The following is a 14,281-nucleotide window of genomic DNA, read 5'->3' on the forward strand; positions in this document are numbered from 1 at the left end:
CATGTGTGTGTGTGTTGAAACCATAAGGATGTTTTCAAAATATCTTGTTTTTATTAATTGTATTATTTGGTTCTTTAAGTAGTTTCAGTGATTCCAGGTATAGTTTGGATTTTAAAATATTCTCAGGAATTGGAATTGGTCCTCCGTCCAGCAGGGGTCGCCTGTGTACCTCAACGACGTTTGGTCGAAGTGATCTTCCGGCCTGTAGGGGGCGCTGTTAAACCCGTTCACAGAGGGAAGGGGTTATCCGGGGTTCAGCCTTCGGGCTCTCCTTTTTTTAAAAACAGGCATTTTTTGGCTCTCTAGTGCTAAATAAATATTTAATCTTTATTGTGGAACTTCCTTAGTTCTGTTGGAAACAAACAGCGATCCTCGTCGGTGCAATAGACTCTTCTGACCCGTTGAAGTAGGTGAGATGTTAGCTGTTATGCTAGGCTGCTTGCAAGCCTTAACGACTCTGCGTTTGTTATAGTACTTATTTATGCCGGAAAAAAAATCATGTAAAGTTTAAACGTTTTGTGTTTAATTAGTTTTTTTGTGTAGTTAGGAAACAATACACAGAAATATAGTTTTATGTTTTTTAGTGTAACTATAAACAAAAATAAGAATTATAGTTGTATCATTAATTTGTGTATATATTTTTTCTTTGTTTCAGTGTTATTAAGAAATTTGAGAATCTGGCAATGAATCCTCATGACTGGAGCTACTCTGTCCAGAGGCTGCATCCATTCTCAGAGGCTCATCGCCTCAGAGATGCTGGCAATTCTGAAAACGTCCTAAGGAGTAAAACTGAGCTGGACCTTCACCATGAGCGCTTATTTTTTCCCAATATCCAACCTCCCCCCAGCAGCGGGTCGGATCGGAGGAAACCAAGTCTTCCCATCCAGAACCGCGAGGAGTTTGAACCAGGGTACTCAGAGGGGCAACCGATGGTCCTGGAAGGGGAAGACGCAGAGCTGCTGAGACGGAAAAAAGAGCTTCAGGAGATAGAGGAAAGAATTATGTACAAAAAGGCATTTATTGCTGTTAAAACAATTGGACTGCTTGAAAAAAAATCCTCGGATAAACAATTGGATACAAACCAAGATGAAACTCTTAAAGAGAGGGTAAAGGCCATTTTACAGCGACATCCTTATAGCTTAATCCATAAGGTAAAGACAAATCATCTCTCAGACAACAATGCTGCAAAAATGACCGAATAATAAAGCTTGGATTATCTTTTAATGTCTAGATCCAACAGCCTAGAGAGAGATTAAAGTCATCTCTGCTCAGTGAAGGCCATCCGCTGCACGAACAACATCCTCTGAAACTCAGAGTAAAGATGCTCATGAAGCACAGACGCCATCAACCTGTTGTTCTCCCAGCAAGCATAGAAAAGGTAAGCACAATGATGATGTCCTCTTTAATTTAATCTCAGGTTAAATGTTCAAATGTTCATCTTGTCTAGATGTAATATTTTAAGGTAAAATAAAAAAGGTTTTTGTAAGTAAGAAGGCTGTTTCTACATGGTTAAGACGTTTATTCTTTAAATATAAATTATTTTTTACACTTTAAATAGCATTCTTTCTATGTTTTTGTTACTAAACATACTTTTTATTGCCGCTTCATTTTTAAAAATGTAATATTTTTCATTTTTAAAGATCTTCTCCGATCATCTTTTGATCTCTTTTAAAAGAGGTCTTTTTAACCCTTGTGCTATCTTATGGGGTCCAGATGACCCTCATGAGGAAAAAAAGTTCAGATGACCCACTTTCGATGTAATTAGGTTAATTAGGGTTAATTAGGATTATGCTGTTTTTAGCCCAAAAAAACCCTGTGTTGTTTACTAGGACTTAATGTCGGCAAGAATTTACTTGAAATTACCCTCTTATTTGGCACAAAGACAGAAAATCCGCCCTCTTCACCTCCATGTTACTGAGAGCTCTCTGTTTATGTCTCTCCTGCTAGCTTTTAGGCCCAACTTAACATTCCCGGTGTAACAAAAATGTTGTAGCTATTAATCCGTACAGATTTGCCAGCTCAGACGAGGAATGGATGCATCAGAATAGAGCGCAGCAGGGAGCTTGTGGCTTGCCCAGCATATGTTCTATGTAACAAATACAATCTTTTTCAAACGTCTGTTCTTGATTCACAAAAATTTGAAAAAAGAAATGCACATTTTAAGCTTAATTTCCTTTGTATATTTCCTTCATCGTGAGAAAAATGCCATAAGTGCTTAGAACACCTAAAACATGATTTTAATAGAGTTGGTCTTTAAACTTAAGAAAGAATTTGATTGATTAATGCTATTTTTTCTAGAAACACTAACTTATAGCATCTTCAAAAAACCTCATTGCCCACCCTTGAAGACTTTTCCCACAATTTATATTTGTTTATATATTTCTCATTGTGTTGGTTACTACAGTATGATTGTTATCAGTATGTGTTTTAAATTGTTATTCTGTGCATTTGACACTTTATTTTTAAGACTCCAGACGTCCCACTTCCTCGTCACCCTCTCCCAGCAGATGGGAACAAGAAGGTGGAGAGGGGCTTCGATCGCTTCCTTGAGGTGCTTAACAAAGGGACGGACGCCAACTTGAAAGAAATAGTACGTGTTGTAAACTCCACTCACCCGAACAGCAAATTTCTATCAAAGGAAATTGATAATTTATCATTTTAGTTAAAGGATTAACCTTTCATTGCAGAGACAAACTACAGCATGAAAAATGTCAGCGATAATATTTCATCACCTTTTTAAGATCCATTTTTTAAATCCTGGTTTGGATGATGAAAAATGACCAGATAGATCACCCTAAAAACATTTAAGTGATTTATTCTTCTGGTGTTTTCGTAGCTCTCCTCTGCACCGCTGCCATCTGCAGCACTGCCGTCTGCACCGTTGCCGTCTGCACCGCTGCCGTCTGCAGCACTGCCGTCTGCACCGCTGCCATCTGCAGCACTGCCGTCTGCACCGTTGCCGCCTGCACCGCTGCCATCTGCCAGCCGCAGCGTTACTCCACCGGCTAAAGGAGCGAGCAGATCTGACGAGGCCTTTGAGCGCTTTCTCAAGCTGCTGAACAAAGGCACAAATGTCACCTTTAATGAGATGGTAAGAGCTCTACATATGTCTATGGAAGAAGTGCATTATGGGAAACATCTTCATGCAGAAATAATGGTTGTAGATCTTTTTCACCTTAAAGTTAAAAGTAAAGAATTATTATGTATGTATTATTAAAGTTGATTTTTGTTGAAAACTTCATTGCAGACTAGTAAATCCAAGATTGTTTGCTCTGTTACTAGTTTAAAAATAACCTTTAAAATATTTTAAGCATCATAACTACACCAATATAAGACATTAACCCAGTTTGAATCCAGTCCATAAACTTGGTCAGTTTATAGCTTTAATAACTTACGATGAAGAAAAAATATCGTGGAAAAAAATTAGGATTAGAAAAAGGTGTGAAGAAAAAGTTATCTGAGCAAGAATGTTTATTTGGACCAATTTTGGCTTCTTGAAAGTAGCAGTCGGATACAACACTTGCTGCTTTGGTACTGAACCAAAGCTCAGTGGTTCAGAGAGTAGTTCCTCGTACCAGACCAGGGTCCATTTGTTTTCAGGCTGAAATGTGTTGTAGACTATCGGGGAAGCGAACTGTGGTTTACGTTAGACAAACCAAATGTGTCCAGTCTGAATAAACACTTAAATTCTATTGGTATTTTCCAATTCAGTCCACAAAATTCAATAACACCAAATAGTCTCAATTGTGTGATAATAATAGTTTATATTAGTGAGCAGAAGATTACATGAATAGAAGTCCTTCATTAGAAAAGTATGAACAAACCTCCAGCAGATCCAGATTCTGTGAGGAGGACCGTCTGCTGTTGAAGGTTAGACTGTAAGGGACAGAAAAGTGACAAAAACACTGGAATTTCTGTTTAAAAACTAAAGATAGAGATGAGGAACTGCAGCCGGACACATTTACAGAGGAGAACAGACAGAAGAAGCTGGACACTCAGAGCGACACTCGGCAAAGGTTTTTATCCTGCCTGACCTTCAAGACTCATCACAAAGCAGTGTGAGATCTAACCTTGAAGACAGACAGTTTCTGCCTCCCAGACTAAATAGAGGAATACTCAGTGGCTGAGACCTCTGCTCTTATTTTAGCATTAGAAATGTTCCCAGAACAAATTGTTCATTTTGGAAAATATGAAGCTGAAAGCTCTTTGAGATAAGATGGAGAAAAACTTTTATGTTTTAGTAAAATGTTTTTATTCTGCTGTAAAAAGGCAACCAATGAAGAAAAGTCAAAACTGAGGAAATTAGATTATTTTTTAGAGAAGTTTAAGAATAAGCCCGATAGTAGTGACGATTTTGCATTTTAGATTTATTTTCTGGGCTACACAGTGGATACCATACAAACAAACCCACCCGGGATTGGAACCATCGCTGTGAGCCTTTTTTGACAGGTGATGGGCAGTGAATTCGTTGCGCAACGAAAGAGGGGTGAGACACGCAAATTTGTCGCACGAAATGCATTCGGAGTGAATGCAACTTTAGAGCCTTCTCTGTTTGAGAATCCATGTAACACTATTTGGTGAAGTGCTGCCACAAACGATTATTTTAATAATTGACTAATCACCGATTATTTTTCAGATTAGTCAACTATTCGGGTAATGCACAAAGTAGATGTAAAGCAAACATCTTAACCATCATTAGCTTTAAACTTAACTAAAAACTACATATATAGCATTACCTGTGATAATGCTAATATGAATGCTGTAAACTGAATTTGGGTGCTGACGATGCTAGTGCTAATAGCTGAAGATGCTGAAATTGATAGCTAAAAATACTGAAGCTAAAATATTAGTTAAATGTCAAATTAGCCCAAAAAACTGAAAAAAATCCTAAATTAGCCAAAACAGCTAGCATATTTTAATAGTTGGTTAGTCAACTAATCATGGCAAGCTCTAGTTTGGTGTTAACAATTTCATTATAATTTCTCTAATACATTTTACAGTATATGAACTGTATCAGATTAATATGAATATCTTTAATGAATGTGTCATCTAAACAAATGTATCTGAGTCTGTAAACTCAAAATTGAATTGAATCAAACGTAATTGAGTGGATCGAAAGAATAAAAAAAAAAATAAAAAAAATCAAAATTGAATCGATCCAGGCTCTGGTGAATCGAACCGAATAGATTCTGGAAATTATTGGGGATACCCAGCCCTACTCTTCAACCAACAGTAGCTGGGTTTAGCAACCCCATGACCCCAAAAGGGATTTAGCAGGCTCTGAAAATGGATGGATGGAATGCATTTTCTTCTGACGGCATTTGTCCGACATTTTCCAGGTCTCCAGTGTTCCACCACCTTTTTCCCACCTGGCTCCCACTTCACCTGCAGACAGTGGGAAGTGTGACCGCCCTGCCAGGAACCTCAACAACGCAGTGGATTCAACCGTCATGCATCAGGAGGTACATCCTGAGTGAGAACAAATTTAGATGTTAGGAGCCTTTATGTCACGTGTCAAACTTTCAGCTACATGTTAGCTGTTTTGGCTAATTTTGGCTTTTTTCAAGTGTTTTTTTGTGTGTCCATTTTGGAGTTTAGCTATTTTTTCAGCTACATGTTAGCTGTTATGGCTAATTTAGACTTTTCAGTTTTTTCTGCTATTTTGAGTTAGCTATTTAGCTATTTTGTAGTTATTTTTCAGCTACATGCTAGCTCTTTTGGCTAACCTATGTTTTTGTTTTACGTTTTTTAGGCTAATTTGGCATTTAGCTAATATTTTAGCTGGCTATCAGGTTCAGCATTTTCATCTATCAACTTCTGCGTTTTTAACTATCAATTTCAGCATCTTTAGCTATTAGCACTGGCATCTTAAAGGGGCCCTACAGTGATTTTCTTAAGCCTTTCAGAGTGAACTATATCTATATATAAGATCATATATTACCTTCAGACCACTAAAAATTTAATTATTTATGAAATATTTGTTATATTTCGTGAGTTTTTCCCCTACCCAGAACTAAAACGGCTCGATTCCTGAAGCTCCGCCTGCCTCTGAGTGTGGCTGCAGTCAGCCCCATGACGTCATCCTAGATTCTGTGGCAGTATGTCTGTATTTCTCCTGCGAAAATATTCCAAACTTCTTCAAAGATGGATGTACATACAATGTATCTTCCTTTAGTTGGCCTGGTCATCCCTTCACTGGTTCACAACACACACGTGGCTCCTTCACAGGGATTGGGGGAGGGTCTTAAAGGAGCACCGCGGAAAAAGTAACAAACACCTATTTGGGCTGAAATTTATTGAAGACAGGAGACAGGAGATCGAAATGCCGCTTTGGGTTTCTTTATAGTGCGGAATGAACAGCAAAATCCATTTAAAATCTCAAAAAGTAGAATTTTCATGGTAGGGCCCCTTTAAGCAGCCAAATTCAGCTTAGGGCATTCACGCTAGCATTATGTGCTTTAGGGAAACTAGATTTTTCTTCCAATTGTTAATCAGGTGAAATGTTGAAAAAAATAAAGATAGAACTTTGTAAAAGTTACTTCAATTAATATGTTTCTGTGCTTCAAAGTAATCGATTTTAAGTAAAAAATAAAGTAGTTAACTAACATTTCAGCGACAAATCCAAACATGTGTTTCAACTTTTATAGGCTCCTGCTCTCCAGACTCTTCCCAGACAAAGTTCTTCTTCCACGAATGAGGAGAGCAAAGTGGAGAAAGGTTTTGAACGCTTCCTCAGCGTACTGAACAAAGGAGTGGACATCAACCTTCTCAGTAAGATTGTAATGGATAATAAAGAGGAACCTTCCACCACTTCTGCTGAGAAGAACAAGAGTGAGGAGCCTCTCGGGAGGAAGAGCTCCTGTTCAAACAGTGGAGCTCCTCTGTCAAGCTGCATCAAGACCAGCAGTGCCAAGACAAAGACGGACAAACCCAGTCCACAGCAGTCGCTACTCAAAACCGCAGAGACACAGAAGGATGAAGGACTCAAAAAACAAGTAGGTTTCTACGGCTCCGTGTCTACTGACCCTCAGTGCGGATCGAAAGCCGTGACCGGGAGTCCCATCCTTCCCGTGACTGGAGTACAGACTGGATCGCTCTGCGGGTCTCGAAAACTAAAGCTCGTTAAAGGCATCCCTCATTTCCTAGTGCCCATTAATACTTTTAGCACACCTGCCTCAAAAAACACTAAACGTAAAAAACGTAGAAAAAAGAAAAAAAAAGGCGTTAAAAAGACGGTCGTGAAAGCCAAACCTCAGCTGAAAAAGACGGTCGTGAAAGCCAAACCTCAGCTGAAACCACTTTCTGTATTGAACGCTACAACCTTCACATTGACCACGGCTCCGCTGTCGAAGGCTCCGCTGCAGAAGGCTCCGTCAACGGTGACTTCCCCGGCAGGGACTTCACAGGCAGGCCAGGACGCTCCGAAGAAGGAGCCGGATGAGCCGAAACCGGTGCTGCTGACAGAGGAGGACATAAAGGCAAACCTGAGGAAAAAGGTGGGAGATTCCCGTCTGCTTTCAATCCAGAAAGTCTAGAACGTCTGTGAACAAAAGTCCACAAATAATTAAATTTAACAGTCGACTAATCACCCATTATTTTTTCCTAATAGTTCACTAATCAAGTTATGTGCAAAGTGGATGTAAAGTATTAACCATAATTAGCTTTAAACTAACTAAAAATAAAGACAGTTAGGATAATGGTTTATTAAATTTTTAATGAATCTTTTTGGCATTAAAAAAAGACGAAATCAAATGAGGTCTGCATCTGAAACGAGGAACTATTTTTCGCTAAAGATAAAATTTGTTCTCACTGACTCGAATATAAATAATACATTTTTTTGGCGCTGAACGCTCAGAACTTTGTTCAACTTTACTACAGTCTGAATCCATATAATATAAAGTAACGACTACTTACTTACCTACTACTTATTAAATTAGTAATCGATTATTTTAATAGCAGCCCAACAAGAAAATACATATGAATACATACATATAAATTTTATTAAATTAATTTAAAATATTTCTAACAAAATTCATCCGCTCTGAGTTTGGTTAAATCATTTTACATTCAGTAAATAACATTTAAACAGTTTAACAAAAGCAGCATTTATTCAAGTTTGATCGTTTTTTCATCATAACAATGACATTTTATTTGGAAATTTTAATTATGTTTCAACTCCTCATTATTTCCTAAAGGTTTATGAGTTACTATGGAGTATAAGTCGTACTTTTGGGAAAGCAATAAAACGTAACTAAAAAATAAATAAAATCAAGAATACTAATTTATGTGAATAAAAAAATATATAGAGCAAAACAATTAGATTCTCTTCCAAATTTGTTTTCGACGACACTTCTGCCTCTGTCAGCAGCAAAAACATATACTCAGAAACAGTGCCCTCTAGTGGTTGCTAGCGAAAACAACCACTAAAGAATAACAGGTGTTTACTGGAAAAATAACAAATATATGAGCTTATATGTGTCTAAAAAAATCAAACACATAAAATAAAAAATGAAAAAACAACAAAAACAAAAAAGTCACACCCCTGAAAAAAACTGCCACTTATACTCCGGAAAGTACAGTACTTGTAATTGTGTTTATGAGCAAACTCCCATCCGCTTTGCGGGTTTCATGCATAGTAGAAGTATTAAGTGTTGCTGTTCTTTCAAGTATTGCTGAGGGAGTCATTTGTATGTGTATTTTTTAATTAAATGTTTTATCTGTCCTTTTTTCTTAATTTTTGATTGTTTTTCCTGTGCGTAAGCGTCAAACGTTAGTTTGTTTTGTTATCGTTTTATAAAATAGCTGAGGCGGTCAGATCCATAGATATAATATTACCTCTATGAGCAAATCAAACTCCAGTAAACAGGCCCCTCCCACTTTAGATTGCACAAAATTCAAGGAATTAAGTCAGATATTTGTTAGGTTGTGCCTCTGAAAATAAAATGTAAATAAAATCTTTAACATGCTGTAACTTTTCAACCGTTAACACAATCATTCCAGTAGATCTAAATCTACTGGAATGATTGTGTTAACGGTTGAAAAGTTACAGTAAATCTAAGAACAAATAGTAGAGCTCCGTTTTTAAAGAGATTGTTACAGTCAGAATGTGTTTTTGTCACTAAAAAAGTCACTAAAAGTGTATTTTTTTTTTTTTTAGCTTCAAGAATTCAATGAGAAGGCAAAGCAGGCAAAGCTGGTGCACCGTCCCTCACTGCCAGACAACTCCCTGAGCCTGGAGTTGAGCTAACGTGAGTGAAAATGATTTTCTCTTCTGCATTTGCTGTTTAAATCGTAACAAATTTACACTCTTTTGAATTGATAAGACTAGAGATTGAGCAGAGACATTGTGAATGTAGTATGGGTCTATATAGTGCCTTGGATTTTAAAGGCAATTCGAACACGAAACACCAAAAATGACATCACCAATTTCAAAAAGACAAAACTGAATTGATGCAAAGATTTTACGATGTTTATTTATGACTCCACTGTGTTCTGATGGTGAAAATGTGGATGGTTTATTTAAAAAAAAATAATTTAAACACGTTTTTTTTTATTGAAATTGTTCGACCGTAATCCATTGGGGTCTATAATCGCTAATCTAGTGAGCATCAATGCATTCTAGTTTTTCGCAAAGACTTCTGGGAAATTTCTAGTACACTTGATTTATGAATTAGTAGATTCGGACAGCACAAGAAAATGGCGAATCCGGAAATGACATTTTCTCATGATAACAGACTTCAACCTTTACTTTTACACTAACAAGGGTTCCATCAAAGGAGAACTTTGTGCCTTCTGACCTAAATTGTTTCTCTGCTGAAATTAAAACAGAGATTTTCTCTCTTCCTTCCAGAACCGGTGGTTTGAAGAAACAGTTCTGAGGCCGGTCCTGGTGGATCTCAGACCCACACATTTATTCATTTCTGTTGGTCCTTTTCCGTTCACCGTCGCACCAGGCGATTGAATAATTTCACAGCTAAACTCAAGACAATACCCGTTCCACATTTTGTTACATTTATTTTCTTTGAGTGTGCTTTTATTTTGATTTTTTTTATATATATCTTTCTGTTGTAAATTCTTTTTAATTATTATAAAATAAAATGTCTTGTTTTGATTTACAAGTTGAGTAAAGATGCTCTGAAACCCACATTTGTTAGAGTTTTGGGTGTTTTTTCCACACCTTTCCTGCTTCTCACCTTCATTGATTTAGCATTTTCCGGTTTGTATGGATTCATTGTGTTGGCCTTAACTTGTACAATAAAACAATAAATATCCAGTTATTAATGAGTATTTCTGAGAGATAATCAGATTTAAATGTGCTCATTTTAATTGAGTTTTCTGTAAATGTGCAGAACAATGTACCATAGAAGGATTTATCAGTGGGGATGTAAGAAAATATCAATTTAGTGAAATACTTATCAATTTAAATTACTCTCAAGCCAGTCTCATTAATTATTTAAAAGCAAACTTGTAGTTCAAGTCTTATTTTTGTTTTCCACTTGAACATTTTCTAAATTACCAAAATAAAAACTATGAATTTCATTTGGTAAAGATAACTTGTTTATGATGTACAGTTGCACTGCTTAATGTTCTGATCATTAAATATGTATTTTAGAATATTACTTTTGCAACAAATGTATTAATTTTTAGCTATTTCTTAAGTCATGATGGAAAAAAAAGAGAACTATTGTCTAGTACTGTCTTTTGATATATCAGGATATATATTGTGACACGTGTATCGTGATACGTATTGTATCGCCAGACTCTTGCCAATACACACCTATATTTATCAGGACTCTGTCTCTTTAGGTCTGCATGTGCACCTGAAGAGGAAACACCTGTGCAGGTGTATGAGGTGATTTCAAACTTACTTTTAAAGACGGAAAACGTTTAGGCAAATTACAGCTGTAAATCTTTTTTTTAAACTAGTTTTCAGACAAAATTAAATAGAAATGCAAACGCACAAATTTTGCATTTGCTTCATCTTTTATTTTTACAAACACTCACAATCTGTTTAAAAAACTTTATTTAATGAATTAATCAAAAAATGTTCTTAAAATTAGATTTTTTTATTTTTTGCTGTAATGTTTGAATTAGTCAAATATTTTTAAAGTATATGTATTAATAGGATAACATTAGATGACCCAAAATATTTGGAACATTCACCTCAATGATGAATTTGTCTTTTAATGGAAGTTTAAGAAAAACAGACGATGCCACAAAGAAACTTAAAACAAAACAACATCAAGAAGTTTCTAATAAATTACTCCAGCTGCTTTTATGAGACTTCAGTTCACTGGAAATATGCTGATTCCTGTTTTTATAAATAGGTTAGAGTTCATCTTTCTCCTCTCCGGGGCAGAGGCACGCTGCCCTCTGGCTGTTCATGTAGGGTTTGCAGCCCAGAGTCCACACTGTGTTGAACAAGGTGTCTGCTACAGTTTCACAGGCTGGAGATGAGAAGAGCACAGAGAAGGAGGTCAAGTTTGTGGGAAGGGACTATCGGATTAATCTAGATCGGATGAATGCATAATTATTTATCAAATGTGAGAGTCTGAAAGAGGAACTCGCCTTCAACTTTTGAGACGAAGCCGAGGCTCTTCTTGAGGTCGGAGCAGATGCTGTGGAGGCACCAGCGGAACTTGGAGTCGCAGCGGTATTTGTTGGAGCCGCAGGTGTCGTAACAGATGTCCAGCTGGTTGCAGCATTTGGTCATGGCAGGAATGCCCACGTCGATCTGACTCAAAGAGGAGGACAGGTGAGTATTTCATCAAATTACATTTCAAATCCTGCAGGATGAAAATGAAAGCTCATTTTTTTTGTTCTCGATTTTGCATGATTTAGGTGACTAATTTCACTAAACCAGTGAGAGCAGCAAGTTTTAATCTTAGTTTAAATTTTAATTTTCTTCCTTTGAAATTATTCTGTCTTAAAACTACAACTTTTTAAAAACAAAAATACTTTTATTTATCTGTTTTTATCAAATTGGCTCCAATTTTAACCCAAACACAATATAAGTGGATTTTTTTTACAGATTTAGACACTGCATACTGGCATTCTTTGAGTTTCAAAGTAAAATAAAACAAAATAAAAGCCTAATAAGACTTTTTTTACCTGGAGAAAAGAAAACTACACTTTGTGGTGATTTATGGAAAATTCTGATTTAAAACAAGAAAATCTTATTGAATTATTTTGAAAATGACTTAAAACTGACTTAACTACAGGAAGCTTTTATTTTCCTCATTTTAGTTGCAAGAAAACATGTCGAGAATTATTCTTAATGACTACATTTATTATTTTTTTGTATTTTCTAAATTCAAATCTCAATATAATAGGAGTTTTGTTGTTATTCCAAAGATCAGGTAGATTCACAGATCAAAGATTTTTACTATATTTAAAGACACTTAAGTCTTTCTCCTGCTTAAAGTTTTCATGGCAGATTTTTGGGATAAAAATAATTAAGTCTAATTTGTAAAATTAGCTTAAAGCCATCTTGGCACAGGGTAGTTTGAAAGTGTTCTGAACAAACACCAATCCAGTTTTGCTTTTCGATTAGTATCTTATTAAAGTCCTTAAAGAAAATTAGTTTTTCTGAAAACATGGAGAAAAACCACACCAATTCAAAACAGGAAATAGTCTTTATTTCATACTTTAATCCCCAATTATGCTTTAAAGAACTGTAAGTAATTGTTTGCTTTCAGCAAAAATAAATTTGCCTTTTTAGTTTGCAAAAAAAAAAAAACGTATTTTATCTAATAAAGAAATGTGATCCTTTTAATTTTTACAGATTGTGTTTTGAAGGTTTTTAGCTGAGGGTTCAAGACGAGGAGAGATTCAATTTAAAGCTAAGTTATGAAAACACTGAGCGGCCCCTTTATCAAACCATCATCAGTTTGATGTAAACCAGCTTTAAAAAAATATTTTAGTATTTAGTATTTTCTCTGGTCGGACAGGAGGAACTTACCCCCTCTGGAACGGGAAGGCCAAAGAAGTAGGAGCTGCATCCGTCAGGCTCGGGCATCTTGAAGCCGGGTCGAGGGAGAGGAGCTTTACCTGAAAGATCCAGATTCTGGTCAGGCCAGCTGGACTTTAGCAACCATGTCAGTTTCAAAGCAGAAACTCTGCGTTTGTGGAAATACTGGCTTCTCGTTGGGTTCAAACCCTTTTCCATGCGTGTTTCAGCGGCTGCACGTCACCTTTCCTATCACCCTGAGGCCACAGTCCGTTTGCCTGGGCCAGATAATAACGAGAGTGGAAGATCTACAGGATGAATCCTATTGATCACAACAGGATTTAAGAGAGGAGCAAATGGATTTTTAGATCTTTTTTTGTTTTTAGTTTGACTAACAAATATAAAAATTTAAGATTTTTCATTTAATTTCTAGAAAATCTAGAATCTCTAGAGGTTTGAACAGTCAGGTCACCACCATATATTTTCTTTTTTGCCAAATTTGTAGAATTTTATCCTCAAAACATGCATAGAAAGGCCACAGAAGCCAAAGAAATCACTGACACCTGAATTCACCTGTCCATATAAAGTAGAATCACACCTCTGTGTTAAGTATCTGAATCATTATAATCTTTTGTAGACGTACCAAATCTACAGCGATACTGGCACACGCCATCTCGTCCACCCATGAACTCCAGCATGGAGTCAAAGTAACCGCTGACGGCCTCAAAACCGCCTCTGAGGGAGTTCAGTCCCCAGCTCTCGTCATCCTCCTCCTGCGTCCTGTCAGAGGCTTCTCCGGACGGAGGTGGGGGCTGTGCCGTCCCTGCTGCAGGATCTCCAGCCTCCTGACCGAGTGCACTGTGGATGGAGAGGCCCAGCAGGAGCAGGACGGGAGCGAGAAGGGCCCAGCGGCTCATCCTGTGGATCAGACAGCGCAGTGTGAGGACAAACACCAATGCACTCACACAGGCAATCCTCCAGCTGTCTGCATGCTCTGAACTTTGAGCCAAACTCAGGGGTGGCCTCGCATGTGGAGGAACAAAGTCCAGCTTCTATCTCACCTTTTTCACAGATCAGAACTTTTATCATTGTGGCTGATTGATGAATGTCCTCATTTGGACACAACAAATCACGTCATTTCCATTCGTTTGTTCAGGATGAATCTGTCATGGCAGCAAATGCATTGAAACTGAATAAATAAAAGCATGTCAAATGAAGCACATTGGGGTAAAATTAGTACATTTTGTTTCTTTCTTACACAATAAATAAAACCACAAATATCTACCGCTAGTGGTAACTTACATGGAGCCCCCCCAAAAGTTGTTAATAATT

The 14,281-nt window shown here is 37.0% G+C and overlaps 2 protein-coding genes and 1 long non-coding RNA gene across 5 annotated transcripts; 1 reads left to right on the forward strand and 2 right to left on the reverse strand.

Moving 5' to 3' along the window:
* Positions 1 to 184: 184 nt before the first annotated feature.
* On the forward strand, positions 185 to 10,287 carry LOC112157221 (flocculation protein FLO11). 3 transcript variants are annotated; one of them, XM_024289838.2, is made up of 9 exons: positions 185 to 410; positions 656 to 1,151; positions 1,232 to 1,378; positions 2,468 to 2,590; positions 2,837 to 3,091; positions 5,340 to 5,462; positions 6,648 to 7,496; positions 9,158 to 9,248; positions 9,851 to 10,287. In XM_024289838.2, the coding sequence occupies exons 2-8, from the start codon at positions 684 to 686 to the stop codon at positions 9,245 to 9,247; spliced, it is 2,055 nt and encodes a 684-aa protein (XP_024145606.1). In that variant the 5' UTR covers positions 185 to 410; positions 656 to 683; the 3' UTR covers position 9,248; positions 9,851 to 10,287. The 3 variants fall into 3 exon arrangements, with proteins under 3 accessions (XP_024145606.1, XP_024145605.1, XP_024145607.1); XM_024289837.2 differs by having other exon boundaries at positions 185 to 406; XM_024289839.2 differs by having other exon boundaries at positions 186 to 406; positions 6,648 to 6,995.
* LOC118599219 lies at positions 3,745 to 6,184 on the reverse strand. The gene is made up of 2 exons (XR_004948524.1): positions 6,008 to 6,184; positions 3,745 to 3,876 (listed from the first exon to the last, which is right to left on the reverse strand). It is a non-coding gene; the product is annotated as an uncharacterized LOC118599219 (long non-coding RNA).
* Positions 10,288 to 11,147: 860 nt separating the features above from the next.
* On the reverse strand, positions 11,148 to 14,050 carry LOC112157548 (group XIIB secretory phospholipase A2-like protein). The gene is made up of 4 exons (XM_036213888.1): positions 13,593 to 14,050; positions 12,962 to 13,050; positions 11,569 to 11,734; positions 11,148 to 11,447 (listed from the first exon to the last, which is right to left on the reverse strand). Exons 1-4 carry the CDS (start codon positions 13,864 to 13,866, stop codon positions 11,329 to 11,331), a joined length of 648 nt encoding a protein of 215 aa, XP_036069781.1. The 5' UTR covers positions 13,867 to 14,050; the 3' UTR covers positions 11,148 to 11,328.
* Between the last annotated feature and the right edge of the window lie 231 nt (positions 14,051 to 14,281).

The sequence above is a fragment of the Oryzias melastigma genome, linkage group LG1 (genome assembly GCF_002922805.2).
Source record: "Oryzias melastigma strain HK-1 linkage group LG1, ASM292280v2, whole genome shotgun sequence".
In the NCBI taxonomy this organism is placed as follows: domain Eukaryota; kingdom Metazoa; phylum Chordata; class Actinopteri; order Beloniformes; family Adrianichthyidae; genus Oryzias; species Oryzias melastigma.

What these genes read in the sequence shown, in the direction of transcription:
- LOC112157548 (XM_036213888.1), bottom strand. Translation starts at nt 13,866, where the DNA reads ATGAGCCGCTGGGCCCTTCTCGCTCCCGTCCTGCTCCTGCTGGGCCTC. An exon ending in CCAGTATCGCTGTAGATTTG is followed by an intron (nt 13,051 to 13,592) that starts GTACGTCTACAA and finishes TGGATCTTTCAG; the next exon opens with GTAAAGCTCCTCTCCCTCGA. An exon ending in GCCTTCCCGTTCCAGAGGGG is followed by an intron (nt 11,735 to 12,961) that starts GTAAGTTCCTCC and finishes TCTTTGAGTCAG; the next exon opens with ATCGACGTGGGCATTCCTGC.
- LOC112157221 (XM_024289838.2), top strand. Translation starts at nt 684, where the DNA reads ATGAATCCTCATGACTGGAGCTACTCTGTCCAGAGGCTGCATCCATTC. An exon ending in CTTATAGCTTAATCCATAAG is followed by an intron (nt 1,152 to 1,231) that starts GTAAAGACAAAT and finishes TTTAATGTCTAG; the next exon opens with ATCCAACAGCCTAGAGAGAG. An exon ending in AGGCAAACCTGAGGAAAAAG is followed by an intron (nt 7,497 to 9,157) that starts GTGGGAGATTCC and finishes TTTTTTTTTTAG; the next exon opens with CTTCAAGAATTCAATGAGAA.